At 36.6% G+C, this 22,075-nt stretch overlaps 1 protein-coding gene across 1 annotated transcript in view; it reads left to right on the top strand.

Moving 5' to 3' along the window:
- The window catches only part of LOC100671125 (phospholipid-transporting ATPase ABCA3-like), a 230,993-nt gene that overhangs the window by 35,193 nt on the left and 173,725 nt on the right, over positions 1–22,075 (top strand). The window contains exons 6-7 of the mRNA XM_010598551.2: positions 6,257–6,384; positions 8,405–8,558. Coding sequence (XP_010596853.2) covers positions 6,257–6,384; positions 8,405–8,558 — 282 coding nt within the window. The remainder of the gene's footprint in view (positions 1–6,256; positions 6,385–8,404; positions 8,559–22,075) is intronic.

The raw sequence follows: 22,075 nt of genomic DNA on the forward strand, positions 1-22,075 counted from the left end.
GAGGTATGGGTCCTGTTTCATTTTTTTGCAAATGGATATCCAATTATGCCAGCACCATTTGTTAAAAAGACTATCTTTTCCCCAATTAACTGACACTGGGCCTTTGTCAAGTATCAGCTGCCCATATGTGGATGGATTTATATCTGGGTTCTCAATTCTGTTGCATTGGTCTATGTGTCTGTTGTTGTACCAGTACCAGGCTGTTTTGACTACTGTGGCTGTATAATTATAAGTTCTGAAATCAGGTAGAGTGAGGCCTCCCACTTTCTTCTTCTTTTTCAGTAATGCTTTGCTTATCCGAGGCTTCTTTCCCTTCCATATGAAGTTGGTGATTTGTTCTCCATCACATTAAAGAATGTCATTGGAATTTGGATCGGAAGTGCATTGTATGTATAGATGGCTTTTGGTAGAATAGACATTATTACTATGTTAAGTCTTCCTATCCATGAGCAAGGTATGTTTTTCCACTTAAGTAGGTCCTTTTTAATTTCTTGTAGTAGTACTTTTTAGTTTTCTTTGTATAGGTCTTTTACATCTTTGGTAAGATTTATTCCTAAGTATTTTATCTTCTTGAGGGCTACTGTGAATGGTATTGATTTGGTGATTTCCTCTTTGATGTTCTTTTTGTTGATGTAGAGGAACCCAAGTGATTTTTGTATGTTTATCTTATAACCTGAGCCTCTGCCAAACTCTTCTATGAGTTTCAGTAGTTTTCTGGAGGATTGCTTAGGGTTTTCTGTGTATAAGATCACGTCATCTGCAAATAGAGGTAATTTTATGTCCTCCTTGGCAATCTGGATGCCCTTTATTTCTTTGTCTAGCCTAATTGCTCTGGCTAGGACCTCTCGCACAATGTTGAATAAGAGCGGTGATAAAGGGCATCCTCGTCTGGTTCCCGTTCTCAAGGGAAATGCTTTCAGGCTCTCTCCATTTAGAGTGATGTTGGCTGTTGGCTTTGTATAGATGCCCTTTATTATGTTGAGGAATTTTCCTTCAATTCCTATTTTGCTTAGAGTTTTTATCATAAATGGGTGTTGGACTTTGTCAAATGCGTTTTCTGCATCAATTGATAAGATCATGTGGTATTTGTCTTTTGTTTTATTTATATGGTGGATTAGGTTTTTCTAATATTAAACCAGCCTTGCATACCTGGTATAAATCCCACTTGGTCGTGGTGAATTATTTTTTTGATATGTTGTTGAATTCTATTGGCTAGAATTTTGTTGAGGATTTTTGCATCTATGTTCATGAGGGATATAGGTCTGTAATTTTCTTTTTTTGTGATGTTTTTACCTGGCTTTGGTATCAGGGAGATGGTGGCTTCATAGAATGAGTTAGGTAGTATTCCGTCATTTTCTATGCTTTGAAATACCTTTAGTAGTAGTGGTGTTAACTCTTCTCTGAAAGTTTGGTGGAACTCTGCAGTGAAGCCGTCCGGACCAGGGCTTTCTTTTGTTGGGAGTTTTTCGATTACCGTTTCAATGTCTTTTTTTGTTATGGGTCTATTTAGTTGTTCTACTTCTGAATGTGTTAGTTTAGGTAGGTAGTGTTTTTCCAGGAATTCATCCATTTCTTCTAGGTTTGCAGATTTGTTAGAGTACAATTTTTCGTAATAATCTGATATGATTCTTTTAATTTCAGTTGGGTCTGTTGTGATGTGGCCCTTCTCGTTTCTTATTCGGGTTATTTGTTTCCTTTCCTGTATTTCTTTTGTCAGTCTGGCCAATGGTTTATCAATTTTGTTCCTTTTTTCGAAGAACCAGCTTTTGGCTTTGTTAATTCTTCCAATTGTTTTTCTGTTCTCTAATTCATGTAGTTCAGCTCTAATTTTTATTATTTGTTTTCTTCTGGTGCCTGATGGATTCTTTTGTTGCTCACTTTCTATTTGTTCAAGTTGTAGGGACAGTTCTCTGCTTTTGGCTTTTTCTTCTTTATGTATGTGTGCATTTATCGATATAAATTGGCCTCTGAGCACTGCTTTTGCTGTGTCCCAGAGGTTTTGATAGGAAGTATTTTCATTCTCGTTGCATTCTATGAATTTCTTTATTCCCTCCTTAATGTCTTCTATAACCCAGTCTTTTTTGAGCAGGGTATTGTTCATTTTCCAAGTATTTGATTTCTTTTCCCTGATTTTTCTGTTATTGATTTCCACTTTTATGGCCTTGTGGTCTGAGAAGATGCTTTGTAATATTTCGATGTTTTGGATTCTGCGAAGGTTTGTTTTATGACCTAATATGTGGTCTATTCTAGAGAATGTTGTTCCATGTGCGCTAGAAAAAAAAGTATACTTTGCAGCAGTTGGGTGGAGAGTTCTGTATAAGTCAATGAGGTCAGGTTGGTTGATTGTTGTCATTAGGTCTTCCGTGTCTCTATTGAGCTTCTTACTGGATGTCCTGTCCTTCTCCGAAAGTGGTGTGTTGAAGTCTCCTACTATAATTGTGGAGGTGTCTATCTCACTTTGAAGTTCTGTCAAAATTTGATTTATGTATCTTGCAGCCCTGTCATTGGGTGCATAAATAATTAATATGGTTATATCTTCCTGGTCAATTGTCCCTTTTATCATTATATAGTGTCCTTCTTTATTCTTTGTGGTGGATTTAAGTCTAAAGTCTATTTTGTCAGAAATTAATATTGCTACTCCTTTTTTGCTTATTGTTTGCTTGATATATTTTTTTCCATCCTTTGAGTTTTAATTTGTTTGTGTCTCGAAGTCTAAGGTGTGTCTCTTGTAGGCAGCATATAGACGGATCGTGTTTCTTTATCTAGTCTGAGACTCTCTGTCTCTTTATTGGTGCATTTAGTCCATTTACATTCAGCGTAATTATAGATAAGTAAGTGTTCAGTGTTGTCATTTTGATGCCTTTTTATGTGTGTTGTTGACAGTTTCATTTTTCCACGTACTTTTTTCTGCTGAGACGTTTTTCTTTGTAAATTATGTGATCTTCATTTTCATAGTATTTGACTTTATGTTTGTTGAGTCGTTACATTTTTCGTGGTTTTTATTTTGAGATATGGAGTTGTTACACCGCTTTGTGGTTACCTTAATATTTACCCCTATTTTTCTAAGTAAAAACCTAACTTGTATTGTCCTATATCCCCTTGTATCCCTCTCCATATGGCAGTTCTGTGCCACCTGTATTTAGTCCCTCTTTTTGATTATTGTGATCTTTTACATATTGACTTCAATGATTCCCTGTTTTGAGCATTTTTTTGAAAATTAATCTTAATTTGTTTTTGTGATTTCCCTATTTGAGTTGATATCAGGATGTTCTGTTTTGTTACCTTGTGTTGTGCTGGTATCTGATATTATTAGTTTTCTGACCAAAGAATTTCCTTTAGTGTTTCTTGTAGCTTTGGTTTTGTTTTTGCAAATTCTCTAAGCTTCTGTTTATCTGTAAATATCTTAAGTTTGCCTTCATATTTCAGAGAGAGTTTTGCTGGATATATGATCCTTGGCTGGCAGTTTTTCTCCTTCAGTGCTCTGTTTATGTCATCTCATTGCCTTCTTGCCTGCATGGTTTCTGCTGAGTAGTCTGAACTTATTGATTCTCCCTTGTAGGAGACCTTTCTCTTATCCCTGGCTGCTTTTAAAATTTTCTCTTTATCTTTGGTTTTGGCAAGTTTGATGATAATATGTCTTGGTGTTTTTCTTTTTGGATCAGTCTTAAATGGGGTTCGATGAGCATCTTGGGTAGATATCCTTTCGTCTTTCATGATGTCAGGAAAGTTTTCTGTCAGCAGATCTTCAGCTATTCTCTCTGTATTTTCTATTATCCCTCCCTGTTCTGGGACTCCAATCACACGCAAGTTATCCTTCTTGATAGAGTCCCACATGATTCTTAGGGTTTCTTCATTTTTTTAAATCCTTTTATCTGATTTTTTTCCATTATGTTGGTTAATTCCCTGGTCCTCCAGATTTCCCACTCTGCATTCTAATTGCTTGAGTCTGCTCCTCTGACTTCCTATTGCGTTGTCTAATTCTGTAATTTTATTTTTAATCTTTTGGATTTCTGAATGCTGTCTCTCTATGGATTCTTGCAGCTTATTAATTTTTCCACTATGTTCTTGAATAATCTTTTTGAGTTCTTCAACTGTTTTATCAGTGTGTTCCTTGGCTTTTTCTGCAGATTGCCTTATTTCATTTCTGAGGTCATCCCTGATGTCTTGAAGCATTCTGTAAATTATTTTTTTATATTCTGTATCTGATAATTCCAGGATTGTATCTTCATTTGGGAAAGATTTTGATTCTTTTGTTTGGGGGGTTGTAGAAGCTGTCATGGTCTGCTTCTTTATGTGGTTTGATATCGACTGCTGTCTCCGAGCCATCACTAAGATATTATAGTGATTTATTCTATATTTGCTCACTGAGTCTTATCTTGTTTTGCTTTCTTTCAGTATACGTGGATGGGCTACTAGGTTGTGCTGTCTTGATTGTTGTAGCCCTTGACTTACTTATGACCTATTACCAGCTGGTTTGGGCTGTTGCCAGATATATATGCCTGAGTCCATTCACTATTCTTGAGTAGAATCTGATTTTGGGTCATCAAGTGTGTGCTGCACCCTAACACCTATCCACCTTGAGAAGTAGTGGTGATAGTTGTGTGCACCAGATTCTTTTAGCAGCTGGGGTTCACACTCCGGGGGGGGCAGGATGCTGACAGCCTTCCCCCAAGTGTCAGTGAGGTAGGTGTGTCTCTATTCCTAAAGCACCTTGGTGGGAGGGCTCTGCAGCTGTACCTTAGGCCCCCAGTGCAAGTACCTCTACAGATTGGTAGGTGTCACCCTCCTTAGACCCCTAAGGCAGGAGGCTAGGTGGTCTGGGGGGAGCTTCAGCCCTCAGTTCCCTGTTGTGGGTCAGTGAGGGCTCTGTTGAATACGCAGAGATATCAGACCTGGGAAACTTGTTTTTCCAGTAAATCTGCTAAAAAAAAAATGCAGTCCGATCCCTATCAGAAATGCCTTTGCATTATAATAGCCACCTTGTTCCCTGTAGGGATGAAAGCCCAAGATATGGATCACATATGCTTGGCTGGAGCTGGTTCTGTGTTTTTAGTCCAATTAGGGAAGGATTTTTGGTCCATGGGTTTTTTGTGGTTGCTTCTCTCAGGCCGGAAGAATGAGTTAGGAAAAGACCAAAAAACAATGGGAAAAGAAAAGCCGCGGAGCCGTTCTCCCTCTGGCTCAGGAAATTCCAACGTTAATGAAGCTGCCTGGGAAGGGGAGGGGAGGGTTCAGAAAAACAGGAGAGAGTAGCACCCCGGAATATAGACAAAGTTGCTTGTCTTGCTTGGGATGACTATTTTATCTGAGATTCCCGAGGGGCGTGTCGCCTATGTGTGCTGGCTGGGTAGAGATTGCCCCCAAGGGTCAGGCCCGGAGAAGCCGCGGTCAGTTCCTCCGCTGCCAGTCCAAAGCCCAGCGTCAAGGTTCCCCAGCTGGCACGCTGCACTCCCAGCTCCAAAACCATTTGCTGCCTCCTGGGGACTTCTCCTCCCGCCAGCCGCGTCGCCGCACTGCCCGCGCGGACTGGCTAGGCCCCCTCCCGAGGTCAGTTCAGGGGGGTAGGGCTGTGCCCCGTTGTTTGCGTCATCACAGGATGTTGTGTTCAGCTCCCCTGTGCCCAGTCCTAAGCCCGGCGCCAAGGTTGCCTGACTAGGACACTGGCTCCAGGCTCCGAAAACAGTCTCTGCTTCCCCGTAGTTGTTTGTTCTCCGTCTCTGTCACTCAGGTCAACTCTTTACATCTGTGTTTGTTGTTCAGGGTTCGTAGATTGTCATGTATGTGATCGATTCACTTGTTTTTCCGAGTCTTTGTTGCAAGAGGGATCCGAGGTAGCATCTAGCTAGTCAGCCATCTTGGCCCCCTCTCCTCTCAGTATTTTTTATCTAGAAGAGATTCCCACATAATAGGACTTTGAATACATTGCACAGATCAATTTTGTTATTTTCCTTCAAGATGGACTTTTCAGAAATGGTTTGAAGCATCCCTTAGCTTACTTGAATGTGCAGTTATTATAACAATTATTATTTTAAATTTGTGGTAAAACTTTAGAAATTCCTAAAAATTGTTGTACACTCCAAATAGCCATTAGGTAGTTTACTGTGGCAATATTTGAGCCACAGTGTTTTGAAATGTATAGTATTTTGATAACCTTTTACCCATGTAGGGTGGTATCCAAATCTACAGATAGGAAGGGCTATCAGATGTTTTGCCTTTGTGTGGCCAATTCACATATTGTATTTTTCTCTCTCTACAGTTCATGGTTTTTCTTCAGAGAAAGATTTTGAGAATTACATTAAGTATGAAAATAACTCTAAAAAAATGCTGGCTGCTATTGTTTTTGACCATGACTTCAAAAATAGCTATGATCCCCTGCCACTTAAGGTGAGAAAGTTTTATGCAAAAACCTCATAATCGTACTTCAAGTTCCAGGAATTTAATGAAGTAGAGGTATCATTATCCTGTTTTATATGTGGGAAAATTAACTTGCCCAAGATTGTAGTGCTTGTACATGGCAGAGCAGGAATTTGAATCCAGATTTAATTAACCTCAGTATCTGTACACTTTAGCCAGTGCTGATGAGGAAAGAATTGTGTTCACTACCTACCAGGGTTCACATTTATAAATTGAATTATAAATTATAAATTGATATTACTTTTACCACTGTGTCTGACATGGCAGTTGCCTCCAGCCCTGCAGATGATGGTGAAGAAAATGCACATTTCCAAGGTCAGTGGACCTGATGTGATAAACCAGATACATCTTCGCCAGCAGGGATCCCAACATGGAAAATCTCCTCTTTAAGTGAACCCTATGCCTTCTCCTCTACATCAAAATCCAGAAAATTACTCTAAGGCTCAGCAGGCTGAACCAGAATTAGGAAATATGCAGATATTTAGGAAGATTCTAAAAGCCCTCAAAGAGGAGAGAAAGACAGTTCTTTGAAGTTGGTGTATCTTTATCAGATCCTATAGACATGTTAACTGGCACTGAGGGAAATAACCAAAGTACAGTATTTGGCTGTGTGTGTGTGTGTATATATATATATATATATATACATCCAAGTATATGTATATATCCAAAAATATGTATATACATATCCAAACATACATATATATCTAAATATATATATCCAAATATATATATGTCCAAATACATATACGTGTGTGTGTGTGTATATATATAGATAGTGTATATATATATATATCCACATATATAGATATATATAGTCAAATTCTGCATTTAGGATATACATGGTTGTCAATGGAAGGAAAAAGTAAGGAATCCAGTGGTCGGGCCGTAGGTATCTTTTCATTCTGCTCTTGCCCCTTCCATATGTGCCAACTTTCCTCAAATTATTGACTCAGTGCTGGTGTAGACTCAACAGTGTGCAAAAAGCCTGGTCAAAATGTTTTGAGTGCAGTTTCGAATTTTGTTCTCTCCTGCCTTGTATAATCTCCCTTTCTCTTGGCTCACTCTTATTTATCCTTTAAGACTCGGCTACTGTGACTCCCTGTACTGTTGGGCCTGACCACACCCACTTCTGTCTTCCCTCATACTTCTATAATATAGCATACATAGCTCTATCACTAAATGTACTATATTATAACAGTATTTGTTTCCTCAACCAGAATTTGAGCTCCTTGAGTGACACGTTTTATGGCTTAACCCTTGAGCATGTTGTAAGTGCCTAATTTTTTTGTCTTGGTAACTGAATATGTGAGTATGCACCTAGACACTACAGCATGAGCCTTTCCGTCCTGATCTTAGTGATTTTTGGCAACTCTTGGTCTATTATTTGTTGCCTTATGAAGCTCCTTAGGCCCAGAATGATCTACCTTGAAGTTTACTCAGATCTCCAGAATTGGTATTATGTTTTCATTTAATAATTAAAATATGCAACACTCCACATTTATATTTTATTACATTCCTCCTCTGCTCTCATATAGGATTCTTTCTTAAAGTCAGTTTTAGGAGAAGATGAGATTTTTGTCCCAGAACACTTGGATGACATAATGGGAAAAGAAATTAATAACACCCATTGGTGTATTTCATTTCAATATGTATGCCAAGCTGTCTGTTTAGGAAAAAATACATTCATAGTGTTATGTAAGGTGCTGCCCTGTTTGCTCACTGCAGACCCACAATATACATCCAAGTGTTGTTGACACTTAAATAAAAAATGTCATGAACTTGAGGGAGGACAGATTAAGGGAGGCCAATTTAGAGAGCACGTGAGCTTGTGCTCTCACTTCCCTGATGTCCAGAATCCACTCTGGCACTTGTTAGACCACCTCCAAAATCACATATTCCCACTTGCATTTTAACTTCATTTTGTCTCCAGTTTTTTATTAAAATTTTTTTTTGTTTATAGATATTGTTTTTTTCCTATTGCTCTTTCTAGGTAAAATATTATCTGCGTTTTAGTAGTTTCGACAGGATGAAGTTGATATCAGGGCCTTATATTCATGTCAAAAGCTGGAGAACAGCTTTTCTCTTCCCACCTATTTCTTCTGTAGGACCCAGAAACATGTATGACCCTACCGGGGGAGATCCTGGTGAGCAAATCCTTAAGCATCCTTATTTTAATGTCCCAGTTGTATATAGTAAGAGACATCACATATTTATACTTATATTTCTTCAAGTTTGTGATGAAAGCTGTTTGTTTTTAATTTACTGTGGTGGTGATTTTTTAATTTAAATTTTCAGTGTCTAGAAACTCATACAAAAAATTCTATATATTTGAACCCTTTATTTATATCATCTTTTATCCTTTCCTGATCATTATCATTGTATAGTGTTATATTTTTTGTAGATTTACTTGTGAAATTTTGACTCTAATGACTTAATGTACACATTTCCAGGTACCAACACAGCGTGGTTAATGACATGTTATTCTCCTGAGTTGTTGAATGGTTTTCAGTATAATTATAGGAAATTTTAAATTGAAATGTATTACACAAAATACCATTAGAAAGTCTTTAATGTGGGGCTTTGTTTTTGTCAATGATATGCAAATTACCCTGAGAAAATTATTCAACCAAAAGAATTAGCATAATTCTTAAAAATTTAAAACAACCTATGTCTCCAAGTAAGTTAAATGATTAACGAAAGTATGAAATAAAACATGACAGACCATTGTGTAATCATTAAAAATAATCATCATGAAACCTTCGGAAAAAGCAAAGTCCAGAACTCTATTATGAAATTATAACTACATAAATGACATAATCGTCTGTACAAAACTGGAATAGATATCCAAATATGAAAATAGTTGGTATTTTAGGTTGGCAAGATTGTGTTTTGTGTTATATTTTGAACATTGTTTTTCCAGTCATAAAATTTCAAAAAGAATCTGATGTATTTTCCAATTTATGTTGCTGCATTGTGAACTTAGTCTGGGGTATTATCTTACAAGTGTCAGTCTGGTGAAAAAATTAGAAAGCTGGATAATGCTAAAATTTACCAGGGATATGAGGATGTAGAAACCCAAATGCCCTGCTGAAGGGAGGATGCATGCATTGATATGACCAGTTTGGCAGCAGTAGTCAAATTAAGAATATGCTCGTAGGTAAAGACCCTAAAGAAACTCTTTTACGGATCTAGAAGAATGTTCCTGGCAATGTCGTTGTGATAACAAGGAGTTGGAGACAGTCAGGGCAACTGATTAGAAAGACTGAACTAGATGTATATGTGGTGTATCTTAAAAACATAACTAAGTGAATAAAATATATAATACAATTTCATTTACATTAATTAAAATATATGCAAAAAAGCTACACAGATGTAAAAAAAACTCATCAAACACTAGAATGGTTGCCAATAGGAAGGGGAGGGGAACAAAGGGTATAGGAGTATAAGAGAACAAATAACTAAAACAGGTTAAAAGGGCAAGAATCAGTGTGTCATGGACTAAGGCATGTGATTAACTCAACCCTATTCACCTGAGGCTACAAAGGTGTGTGCATACATACATACTTAGGTGTGTATACATACATACTTAGGTATGTAAATGATATAAAATGAAAATATATTTATTAGTTATTAAGCCCTTAAGCCCTATTTTTTTTGTTGAACTGCCTACTTGTTTCCATAACTTTATTCTTAATATAAACTTGATTTATACAGTAGTCCTAATAGATAGACAATTATTATTTAAATAACTATTTTAGCCCTTTGTTCTTTTCTTCTCCAGTAATAATAGCTACAATTTTGAGTGCTTCCTTTGATTCCAAACTACTATGAGATAGGTCCTGTTATATCAATTTTGCAGGTGAGCCTCAGAGAGATTATATAAACTGTGCTAAGGGTTAAATAACTCATAAGCATTGGAGTTGAGACTTGAACAAAGGCAGTCTGTGTCCAATGAATGTCAGTTCAGCAGTTCATGTCAGTTCCCATTATGTTATCGAAAGCAATACAAAACATATTTGAGTTATGAAAATATGATCCACCTTGCTGTCACTGTGAATATTCACTCTGTTCTCCAGTCCCAAGGGCTTCTTGGGAAATAAATAATCTTGAATTTAAGGTCTTATCAATTTCATCCTCCAGAAGAATACTGGTGCAGAATCTAGACTCCCACAGATAGCTGCATGGAACCTATGTTTGTCCCAATGAAATCAAATATTCTTAAAGGCAGTGCTTCTCTGGTAAAGGTCCAGTTTTCTTTTGTTTTGAATTTTCAAACCATTGTAGACCAGTGCTTTTGTAAAATACATTGAAAATGAATTACTGTAGACTTTTGATTGATGTTAGGATGTAAATGAATATGAAAGACTTTTACTTCTGTGGTAGTAACAAGAAAAAAACCAAAGAAAAAAGTTTGCAAGAAAGCTTTGATGAACTGAATTCCAGAGAGGGATAAGCCCTTCACAGGTGATCAGAGAGATGCTCTGGCTTTCTTATCTGGGACAGATGCCTGGCTATATGTGAGTGGGCGAAACAAATGGAGACACTTTTTATTTTATTCACTTCATTTTAATATTTTATTTTATCGTGGTTGGAGAATGTACACAGCAAAACATACACCAGTTCAACAGTTTCTACGTGTATAATTCAGTAACATTGATTACGTTTTTCAAGTTGTGCAACCGTTTTTACCTTCCTTTTCTGAGTTGTTGTTGGAGACACTTTTGAGAAAACTGCTGTGTGTTTAACAGTAGTGTGGACTGGTGGGATGGATTAGAATGAGGAGCCCCAAAATAAAAAATAAACATTTCAGTTTGACATTTTTCCCTCTTCTAAATTCTGTCATTTTTGCTCAGTAGCTGGCAAAGAAAGTGAGTTAGAGGGAACTCATGTAGTCTTGTAGTGTTTGTATTCTGCAGCCTGATGGAATTGAATCCAAAGGAAAACCAAAACTTGCTGAAACTCAGCTCAGCCATGTCCTCCTTGAAAGCATGACAAAAAATATCTGTCCACTGGCAGTGGCACAGGGTGTGTAGGATTGGCCAAAGGTGATTTAAAAGCAGGGATGAGTTCAGTTTAATAAAAGCTGAGGCCCAGATTTAGTTCAGCTAAACTACTATGGAATTTGAATGTTCAGCTCCTCACTGTAACTATATGAGAGAGGAAGGGGCTAGCACTCTTTATGGAACAAACAAAATTTATATTGTATTTTCCACTGTTCTTTTCAATATAAAAAGGAATGCAAAACGTATTTGAGTTATGTAAATAGGATCCTCCATACTAAAACTGAAACATGGAAATTCTAGAACAAAAATACAATACCTAAATAAATTCATAGAATGGGATTAACACAATATTGGGCACAGCAAATAAAGGTCAATAAAAATGTGGATATCATATGCATTTCTTCCATAAAATAGAGTGATAAAAAGATTGACATTATTCAGACATAAAAAGAGATAAAAGTACTGATGCATGCTGCAATGTGGATTAACCTCAAAAATATTATGTATGAGTCCATTTCTATGCAATACTCTGAATAGATCAATCTAGATTACTGGTTGCGAAGATTGAGAAGAAGAGGAAATGAAGAGTAACTGTTTAATAGATGTGGTGTTTCCCCTTTGGGATGATGAAAATGTTTTGGAACTAGATAAAGGTGATAGTTGTACAACATGTGAATGTACTAAATGCCACTTAACTGAACATTTTTAAAATGGTTAATTATATATGTGAATTTTATCTCAGTTTGAACAAAACACACATCAGTGACCTGTGAGATGATATTGTTACATATTTGTACCTGGATATGCCATAAAAAGAGGAGAAAGAGAATGAAGCAGTAAATGTGTTTAAAGGAATGTTGAATAATTTTCATATTTGGTTAAAATTATAAATTTGTGGAGGCAAAAAGCTCAGCAAACCAAAATCAGTATTAAAAAAAAAAAACACCCCAAAACATACCTATATACTTTATAATCAAGCTGCAGAACACCAAAGGCAAGAGGAAAATCTGAAAAGCAACTTGACAAAGAAGAGACATATTGCATACATAGGAATAGCATTAAGAATGATGGCTGACATCTTAGCAGAAACAATGGAAACCAGGTGACAATGAAGAATATCTTTAAGTACTGATAAAAAGACAACATCAACTTGGAATTCTTTATCCATTGAAAATATCCCTTGGAAATGAAAGTGAAAGAAAGACATTTTCAGTTAAACGAGAGCTGCATTTTTCACTCTCACAGCCAAACTACAGGAAATGCTAAGGCAAGTTCTTCACAGATAAATAATACCAAGGAAACTCATACCTATAAGAAAGAGTAACACCAGAAATGGTATATACCATATATGAGTAAAAATAAAATAATACATTTGAAAATTTTAATTTCTATAAAAACCTATTGACTTTTTAAAGCAAACTTAGTAGCAGGGTTATCATGGGATTTAAGATATAAGTTAATAAATGGCAGAAACTGAACAAAGAAGGAAAAGGGGGTAAACGGAATTATTCTATAAGTAAGTGTGATGCTTAATGTTATGTGTCAGCTTGGCTAGGCTATGATTCTCAGTGGTTTGGCAGACATTGGACTGATTGCTCTTCTATAATATAATGTAATCACCTACATGATGTGATCTGATGTAATCAGCCCATCACGTGAAAGGGGGTGTCTCCTTGGGGGTGTAGCCTGCCTCCAATATACATATGGATGTTCTGTCAAGGCTTGCTTTCTCTCTCAGAGCCCTGCACTCTTCTCATCACCCGATCTCTGGTTCTTGATACATAAACCTACAGAAGCCTTTAACTTGCTGCCTGACATGCAGATTTTGGGTTCATCAGACCCTGCAACCATGTGAGCAAGCAGAAGTCTTCAGCCTGCTTCCTGATCCATGGATTTGGAACTTGCCAGCTCCCACAAACGCATGAGCCATTTCCTTGAAGTAAATATCTCTCTCTACATATGCTGCACTGGTTTTGCTCTGCTAGAGAGCCCAGACTAAGACAAGTTCTTACGTATATGTAAAGTTGTCTGCTATTAATTCGGTGTAAATTGTGATGAGATGAGAATACATTTTGTAATCTCTTGGTCAACCAATAAAAATTAAAACAAATAAATGTAGATTAAGAGCCAAAAAAAGAAATAAGATAGAATACTAAAAGATACTTAATCCAAAAGAGGTAAAGAAGTGAGGGAAAAGGAACAAAAACAGATGGGACATAGATAAACAAATAGTGTGCTGGGAGGTATACATGGAATGCATGAATCTAGGAAAATTGGAAATCATCCAAAATGAAATGGAACACATAAAGATCGATATCCTAGGCATGAGCTGAAATGGACAGATATTGGCCATTTTGAATCAGACAGCAGTATGGTCTGCTATGCTAGAAATGATAAATTGAAGAGGAATAGTGTTGCATTTATTGTCAAAAAGAACATTTTAAGATCTATCCTGAAGTACAGTGTTTCCAGCGACAGGATAATATCCACATGTCTATATAAAAAAAAATAAAAATAAATAAATAAAAAATTAAAAAAATTTTTTTATAAGGAAGACTAGTTACTACGAGTATTATTCAAATTTGCATACCAACCACTAATGCCAAAGATGAGGAAATTGAAGATTTTATCCACTTCTGCAATCTGAAATTGATCAAAATGCAATCAAGATGCATTGATAGTTACTGGTGATTGGAATGTGAAAGTTGGAAACAAAGAAGAAGGAACAGTAGTTGGAAAATATGGCCTTGGTGACAGAAGGGACGCCAGAGATCGCATGATAGAATTTTGCAAGACCAACAACTTCTTTATTGCAAATACCTTTTTTTCTAAATGGTAACTATGCACGTGGACCATGCCAGTTAAAATACAGAGGAATCTAATTGACTATATTTGTGGAAAGAAATGATGGAAAATCTCAGTATCATTAGTCAGAACAAGCCACGGCCTGACTGTGGGGTATGCTCATATCTAAGTTCAAGTTGAAGCTGAAAAAATTAGAACAAGTCCACAAGAGCCAAAATATGACCTTGAGTATATGCCACCTGAATTTAGAGACCATCTAAAAAATAGGTTTGACTCATTAAACACTAATGACTGAAGATCAGTCAAGTAGTGGAATGACATCAAGGACATCATACATGAAGAAAGCAAGAGGTCATTGAAAAGACAGGAAAGAAAGAAAAGACCAAAACAAATGTCAGAAGAGACTCTGAAACTTGTTCTTGAACATAGAGTAGCTAAAGGAAAAGGAAGAAATGATTCAGTAAAAGAGCTGAACAGAAGACTTCAAAGGGTGCCTCAAGAAGACAAAGTAAAATATAATGAAATGTGCAAAGACTTAGAGTTAGAAAACCAAAAGAGAAGAACATGCTCAGCATTTCTCATGCTGAAAGAACTGAAGAAAAAAATATAAGCTTTGAGTTGCAATATTGGATTCTACAGGGAAAATATTAAACAACACAGGAAGCATCAAAAGAAGGTGAAAGGGGTACACAGATTCACTGTACCAAGAAGAATTGATTAATGTTCAACCATTTCAGGAGGTAGCATATGATCAAGAACCGATGGTACTGAAGGAAGAAGTCCAAGTTGCATCAAAGGCATTGGCGAAAAACAGGGCTTCAGGAATTGATAGAATACTGATTGAAATGTTTCAGGAAACAGATGCAACTCTGGAAGTGCTCACTTGTCTATTCCAAGAAATTTGGAAGACAGCTACCTGGCTAACTGATGAGAAAAGATTCATATTTATGCCCATTCCAAAGAAAGGCGATCCAATAGAATGTGGAAGTTACCAAACAATACCAGTATCACACACAAGTAAAATTTTGCTGAAGATCATTCAAAAGACGGTTGCAGTAGTGCATCAACAGGGAGATTCCAGAAATTCAAGCTGGGTTCAGAAGAGGACTTGGAATGAGGGATATAATTGCTGATGTCAGATGGATCCTGGCAGAAAGCAGAGAATACCAGAAAGATGTTTACCTGTGTTTTATTGACTATGCAGAGGCATTTGACTGTGTGAATCATAACAAATTAAGGAAAACATTGAGAAGAATGGGACTTCTAGAACACTTAATTGTGCTCATGCAGAACCTCTACATAGCCCAAGAGGCAGTTGTTCAAACAGAACAAGGGAATACTGCGTGGTTTAAAATCAGGAAAGGTGTGCGTCGGGGTTATATTCTTTAACCATACGTATTCAATCTGTATGCTGAGCAGATAATCAGAGAACCTGGACTATATGAAGAAGAATGTGGCATCAGGATTGCAGGAAGACTCATTAACAAACTGTGCTATGCAGATGACACAACTTTGCTTGGTGGAAGTGAAGAGGTCTTGAAGCACTTACTGATGAAGATCAAAGACTACAGCCTTCAGTATGGATTACACCTTAACATTAAGCAAACAGAAATCCTCACAACTGGATCAATAAGCAGCATCATTGTAAACAGAGAAAAGATTGAAGTTGTCAAGGATTTCACTTTATTTGGCTCCACAGTCAATGCCTATGGAAGCAGCAGTCAAGAAAGCAAATGATGCATTGCATTGGGCAAATGTGCTGCAAAAGACCTCTTTAAAACTTAAAAAAACAAAGATGTCTCTTTAAGGACTAAGGTATACCTGATCCAAGCCATAGTGTTTTCAGTTGCCTCATATGCATGAGAAAGCTGGACAACGAATAAAGAAGACCGAAGAAGAACTGAGGTCTTTGAATTATGGTGTTGGTGAAGAATATTGTATATACCATGGTCTGTCAGAAGAACTAAAAAATCTGTCTTGGAAGAAGTACTGCCTGAATGCTCCTTATAAGCAAGGATGGCAAAACTTCATCTCACATACTTTGGACATGTTATCAGGAGGGACCAGTCCCTGGAGAAGAACATTGTGTTTGGTAAAATAAAGGGTCAAGAAAAAAGAGGAAAACCCTCAAGGAGATGAATTGACACAGTGGCTGCAACAATGGTCTCAAGCATAACAACAGCTGTGAGGATGGTGCAGGACCAGGGAGTGATTCTTCCTGTTGTACATAGGTCACTATGAGTCAGAACCATCTTCACGGCACCTAACAACAGTAACGAGGTGGCCTTTGTCCTTTGCTCTGGGGACATAACCCTTGGAGCAATTGGGTTGCCTTGATCTGGGATTTTCAGGCCACACCTGAGGAGTTTTGCTGGAAGTGGCTGGCCAGATCAGAAAAGACTCACCTTGGAAGCTGTTATCAGCCAATCTCAGCAGTGATGATTTAGCATATCACGAAGAACTGGCTAATAAAGCCTGGAACACTAAAGATCAGAGAGCTTTCTGGTCAGCAAAGAGAGGGTTATGTGCCCTCTCTGAGACATGACGGCTTCACATTAGGAACCCTCCCAGACCTTGTCCATGTTTCTCTTCCTTATGATCCTGGTTTGTATTCTTTTACTATGATGAAACTGGTAGTGATAAGCATAATATCTTCCATGAGTTCTGTGAGTTGTTCTGGTGAATTAACTAACCCAAGGATGGTGTCCTCTTAACTTATAACATCTGACCTAGCCCCAGGTGGATAGGGACAGAGAGAGACAGAGAATGCTGTGTGAGTGACTGGTGTCAGAAATGATGGAGAAATGGGAAAGTGAGAATAAGCATGATATTTGCCTTCTGAGAACTGACTTTATGTGATTCTCATACATGAACCTATCATCATAGTTGGTGTCAAGAGTGGCAGATAATACAAAGATTCTGACTTAGATGAAATACATCATTTTGGAAGAGAAAGGGTAAAGGGTAAACAGGAGGAGGATAAGAAATCTTTGACTCCTGGATGGGAAAATCATCCATAATATCAAGCTGCAGCTGTGTTGTAATCACTTAAAGACAAAAGTTACCAGTGAGATTTAAGAATGGTAGATCCAATTCCTGAAGGGAGTAATAGACATTTCTACCATAATAGTTGGGGACTTCAATACACCACTTTTGATATTGCACAGAACATCTAGAAAGTAGATTAGTAAGGACTCAAGGAACACTGTAAACCAATGAAACCTAACAGACATATATAGAACACTTCACCCACCATATTCTCCAGTGATCATGGATCATTTATCCAGAATAGAACATATGCTAGGTCACAAAACAAGTCTGGTATATAGTTTATACCAAGTATCTTCTCTGATCACAAAGGAACTAATTGCAGAAGGAAAATTTGAAGACAATACAAATTCATGGGAATTAAACAACACATTGTAAATAGCCAATGGGTCAAGAGAGAAATAAAAAAAAATACTTAGAGTTGAAAAAAAAGAAAACACGGCATACCAAAACCTGTGGGATGCAGCAAAGGCAGTGCTTAGAGGGAAATTTATAGCAATAAATGCCTACATTAGAAAAGAAGAAAGATCTTAAATCAATAGTCTAAGTCTACAACTTGAGGAACTAAAGAAAGAAGAGTAAACTAAGCCTACACCTACCAGCAGGAAGAAAATAAAGATCAGAGCAGAAATAAATGAAGTAGAAAACAGAAATACAACAGAGAGCGAGAATCAACAAAACCAGAAGTTGGTCCTTTGGAAGGATCAATAAATTGACAAACCTTTATCTACACTAAAAAAACAAGAGTGAAGATGCAAGTAACCAATAAAAGAAATGAAAGTGGTATCTTTACAACTGACCCAATCATCTCAATTGACACAGAAAAGCCATTCGATAAAACCCAAAACCTTTTCTTGATTAAGAACACTGAACAAGCTAGGAGTAGAATGGAAATTCCTGGATATGATTAAGAGCATTTATGAAAACTCAACAGACAACATTATGTTCATTGGAGAAAGTTTGAGAGCTTTCCCCCTTAAGATCAAGAACAAGATAAGGAAGCTTGCTCTCACCACTCCTATTCAATATTGTACTGGAAGTTCTAGCCAAGACAATAAAGCAAAAGGAAAAAGAAAATAAATAAAAGGTATCCAAATTAAGAAGGAAGAAGTAAAACTTTCCCGACTCACAGAAGACATGACCCTATATATAGAAAATCCCAAAAAGTCCACAAAAAGCTTCTAGAGCCAATAGAGGAATTCAGCAAATTTTCAGGGTACAGAGTCAACACACGAAAGTCAGTTGGGTTTCTATACACAAGCAATAAGGAAGCTGAAAAGGAATTTAAGAAAGCAATCCCATTGGCTATTTACAATGTGTTGTTTAATTCCCATGAATTTGTATTGTCTTCAGATTTTCCTTCTGCATCTAAAAGAATAAAACAGGAATAAATTCAGCCTGAGATGTGAAAGAATTATACAATGAAAATTATAAAAGACTGCTAAAAGAGATTAAAGAAGTCCTAAATATATAGAAAAACATTCTGTCCTCATGGATAGGAAGTCTTAACATTAAGATGTTAGTACTGCCGAAAGAGATCTATAGATTCAACTCAACTTGATCAAAATTTCAACAGCCTTTTTTGCAGAAATGGAAAAACCTGTCCTCAAATTTATGAGGAATTGCAAGGGGACCTGAACAGTCAAAGCAATCTTGACGAAGAATAACAAAGTACAAGGACTTACGCTTCCTGATTTCAGAACATGCTATACAGCTACAGTTATCAAAACAGTATAATAGTAGACACAGAGACCAATGGAATAGTATAATAGTAGACACAGAGACCAATGAATAGAAATGAGAGTCCAGAAATAAACTCATACATCAACAGTCAATTGATTTTTGACAAGGGTGCTAAGTCCATGTGATGGAGAAAGAATAGCCTGTTTAATAAATGGCATTGGGACAAGTGGATATCCACATGCAAAAGAATGAAGCTGGACTCATACCTCACACTATGTACCAAAATTAATTCAAAAACATCAAAGACCTAAATATAAGAAATAAAATGATAAAACTCCTAGAAGAAAATAAAGGGGTATTGCTTTGTGACCTAGTTTTAAAAAATGAATTGTTACAAATGACACCAAAAACACTAGCAACAAAATAAAAAGTATAGATATATTGGAATTTATCAAAATCAAAAACCTTTGTTCAACAAAGACTTTAACAACAAAGTGAAGAGACAACCTACAGACTGGGAGAAAATTTTTGGGAACTATAAATTGGATAAGGGTTTAATATTTAAAGAGCTTCTACAACTTATTAAAAAGACAGGCAACTCAGTAAGAAAAACAGGCAAAGGACTCGAATAGACATTTCACCAATGAAGATATACAAATGGCCAACAAGCACATGAAAAGATGCTCAGCATCATTAGACATTAGGGAGATGCAAATCAAAATCACAATGAAATACCATTTCACTCTCACTAGGAACAAACTTTGGGAGGATGGTAGAGAAATTAGAACCTTTATCCATTGCTAGTGGGAATGCAAAATGGTACAACCTCTGGGGAAGACAGTGTGGCAGTTTCTCTAAAAGCTAAACATAGAACTATGAAATGATCCAGAAATTCCACTCCTAGGTATATACCCAAGAGACTTGAAAGCAGCCATGCAAATAGACACATGTACACCAGTGTTCGTTGCGGCATTATTTATAATAACCAAAATATGGAAACAACCTTTCTTCAATCATAAAAGGACAAATATTGTATGATTTCACTTAAATGAAATATGTAGAATAGGCAAATGTATAGAAGCCAAAGTTTTATTAGTGGTTACCAGGGACGGGAAGATGGGGGTAAGGGGAAATCATTATTTAGAAAGCAGTGAGATTCTGTTCATAGTAATGGAAAATTTGGTAATGATTATTAGTGAAGGTTGTACTACGTGATTAATGTAATTGATGTCATCGTACAAGCGAAAAATGTTGAAATGAATTGGCAAATGTGTTACATTTTTTTTTTTACAACAATGTGATGGTTAAGGTTGTGTGTTGCTTGACTGGACCATGACTCTCAGTGGTTTGGCAGTTATGATGTAATTTGGCAGCTATGTAATGATGTAATCACCTCCATAATGAGATCTGATATAATGTAATCATTTCAATGACAAGAGATCTGTTATGAGCACTCAATCAGTTGAAAGGAAGTTTCTTTGGGGGTGCAGCCTTCATTTAGTGTATCTGGACCTTCTGGCAAAACTCACTGGCTTTTGCTTGCTCTGGATCCTACAGCTGGCTCCTGCTCATCTGACCTCTGGTTCTTGGGACCTGAGCTAGCAGCTTACTTGCTGATCTCAGGATTAGTCAGCCTCCACAGTGACCTGCCGTCTTACATGCTGATCTTGCGTTTGCCAGCCCCTGCAGCTATGTGAGTCAGGAGAAGCCTCTAACCTGCCCCAGGGAATTTTCCAGCCTCTAAAACTGTGTGAGCCATTTCCTTGATATAAATATCTCTCTCTGTCTCTACATACATATGTATATACACACATACACACATGAATATATACAAATACAAACACACACACATACACACACTTCACTGGTTTTGTTTCTCTAGAGAACCCAGCCTAAGACAAACAATAAAACAACCCTGAATGATAATAAAAACATGACATACCAAAATTTATGGGTTGCAGCGAAAACAATGCTTAGAGGAACTTTTTTTTTAGTTTAAATCCTTATACTAGAAAAGAACAAAAATTAGAAAGAAATGCTTTAAGCTATACCTTAAGAAGGAAGAAAACCTTAAGAAGGTTTCAAATTAAAACCATTGAAAGTAGGAGAAAGAAAAAACAACAGTAGAAATGAATGACATAGAGACTAATAATAGTGTATAGCAGCAAAGCTAAAAAATGTTTTTTGAAAAATCAATAAAGATACATAAGCTGGGGGAACAATAACAACAAATTGGAAAACATAAATTACTAGTATCAGGAATGAGAGAAGGGACATATAGTTACTGATTCTGTGTAAATTGAACATGTAATGACATTATGAAGAACTTTAGGGAGACCCTCAGAAGAAAGGCCTGGTTATCTACTTCCAAAAAATCATCCATTGAAAACCATACAGAGCACAGTTCTACTCTGACACAGATGGGGTCACCATGAATTAGAGTTTACTAGATGGCAACTGTTTTTGCTCTTTTTTAAATGAAGAACTTTATAGCATTGTCTACAACTTGGATGATATAATTTCCCTGAATAAAGCACAGCATGTAAAACTCATGTAAGAAGAACTAAAAGATGTTAGGCCCCATGTCCTCAATGTAATTGACTATATAACTGAAAATCTTCCTTTCCCCAAAATCTACAGACCCAGATATCTTTACTGGTGAATTCTTTCAAACACTTAAGTAACAATTTCTTACACAAATTTAGAGAAAGAGGGAAAGCCTCCCAATTTGCTTAAGACATGATCATAATCTTGATACCAAAACTTCACAGGATCTTAAAGGAAGAAAAAAATTATAGATAAATATCCCTCATGACTGAAGAAGTAAAAATATTTAACAAAGTATTAGTAAATTGAGTCCAGTAATATATAAAAAGGATAACAAATAATGGCCAATACTCTACCTCAAAATGCAAAGTTGGTTTAAAATTTGAAAATCACTTGTATGTAGCACAGTTGGAATATAAAATAGGAATATCGTTATCTTAATAGATACAAAACAAGCATTTTACACAATTTAATGATCATTAAAAAAACTCAAATTGTGGTTTTATCTTGGAGATACAGAACAAAAAAAAAAGCTGGGTAAACAACGAATTAATGACTTTGAATCCATCAAAACA

The sequence above is a fragment of the Loxodonta africana genome, chromosome 12 (assembly GCF_030014295.1).
Source record: "Loxodonta africana isolate mLoxAfr1 chromosome 12, mLoxAfr1.hap2, whole genome shotgun sequence".
NCBI classification, from domain to species: domain Eukaryota; kingdom Metazoa; phylum Chordata; class Mammalia; order Proboscidea; family Elephantidae; genus Loxodonta; species Loxodonta africana.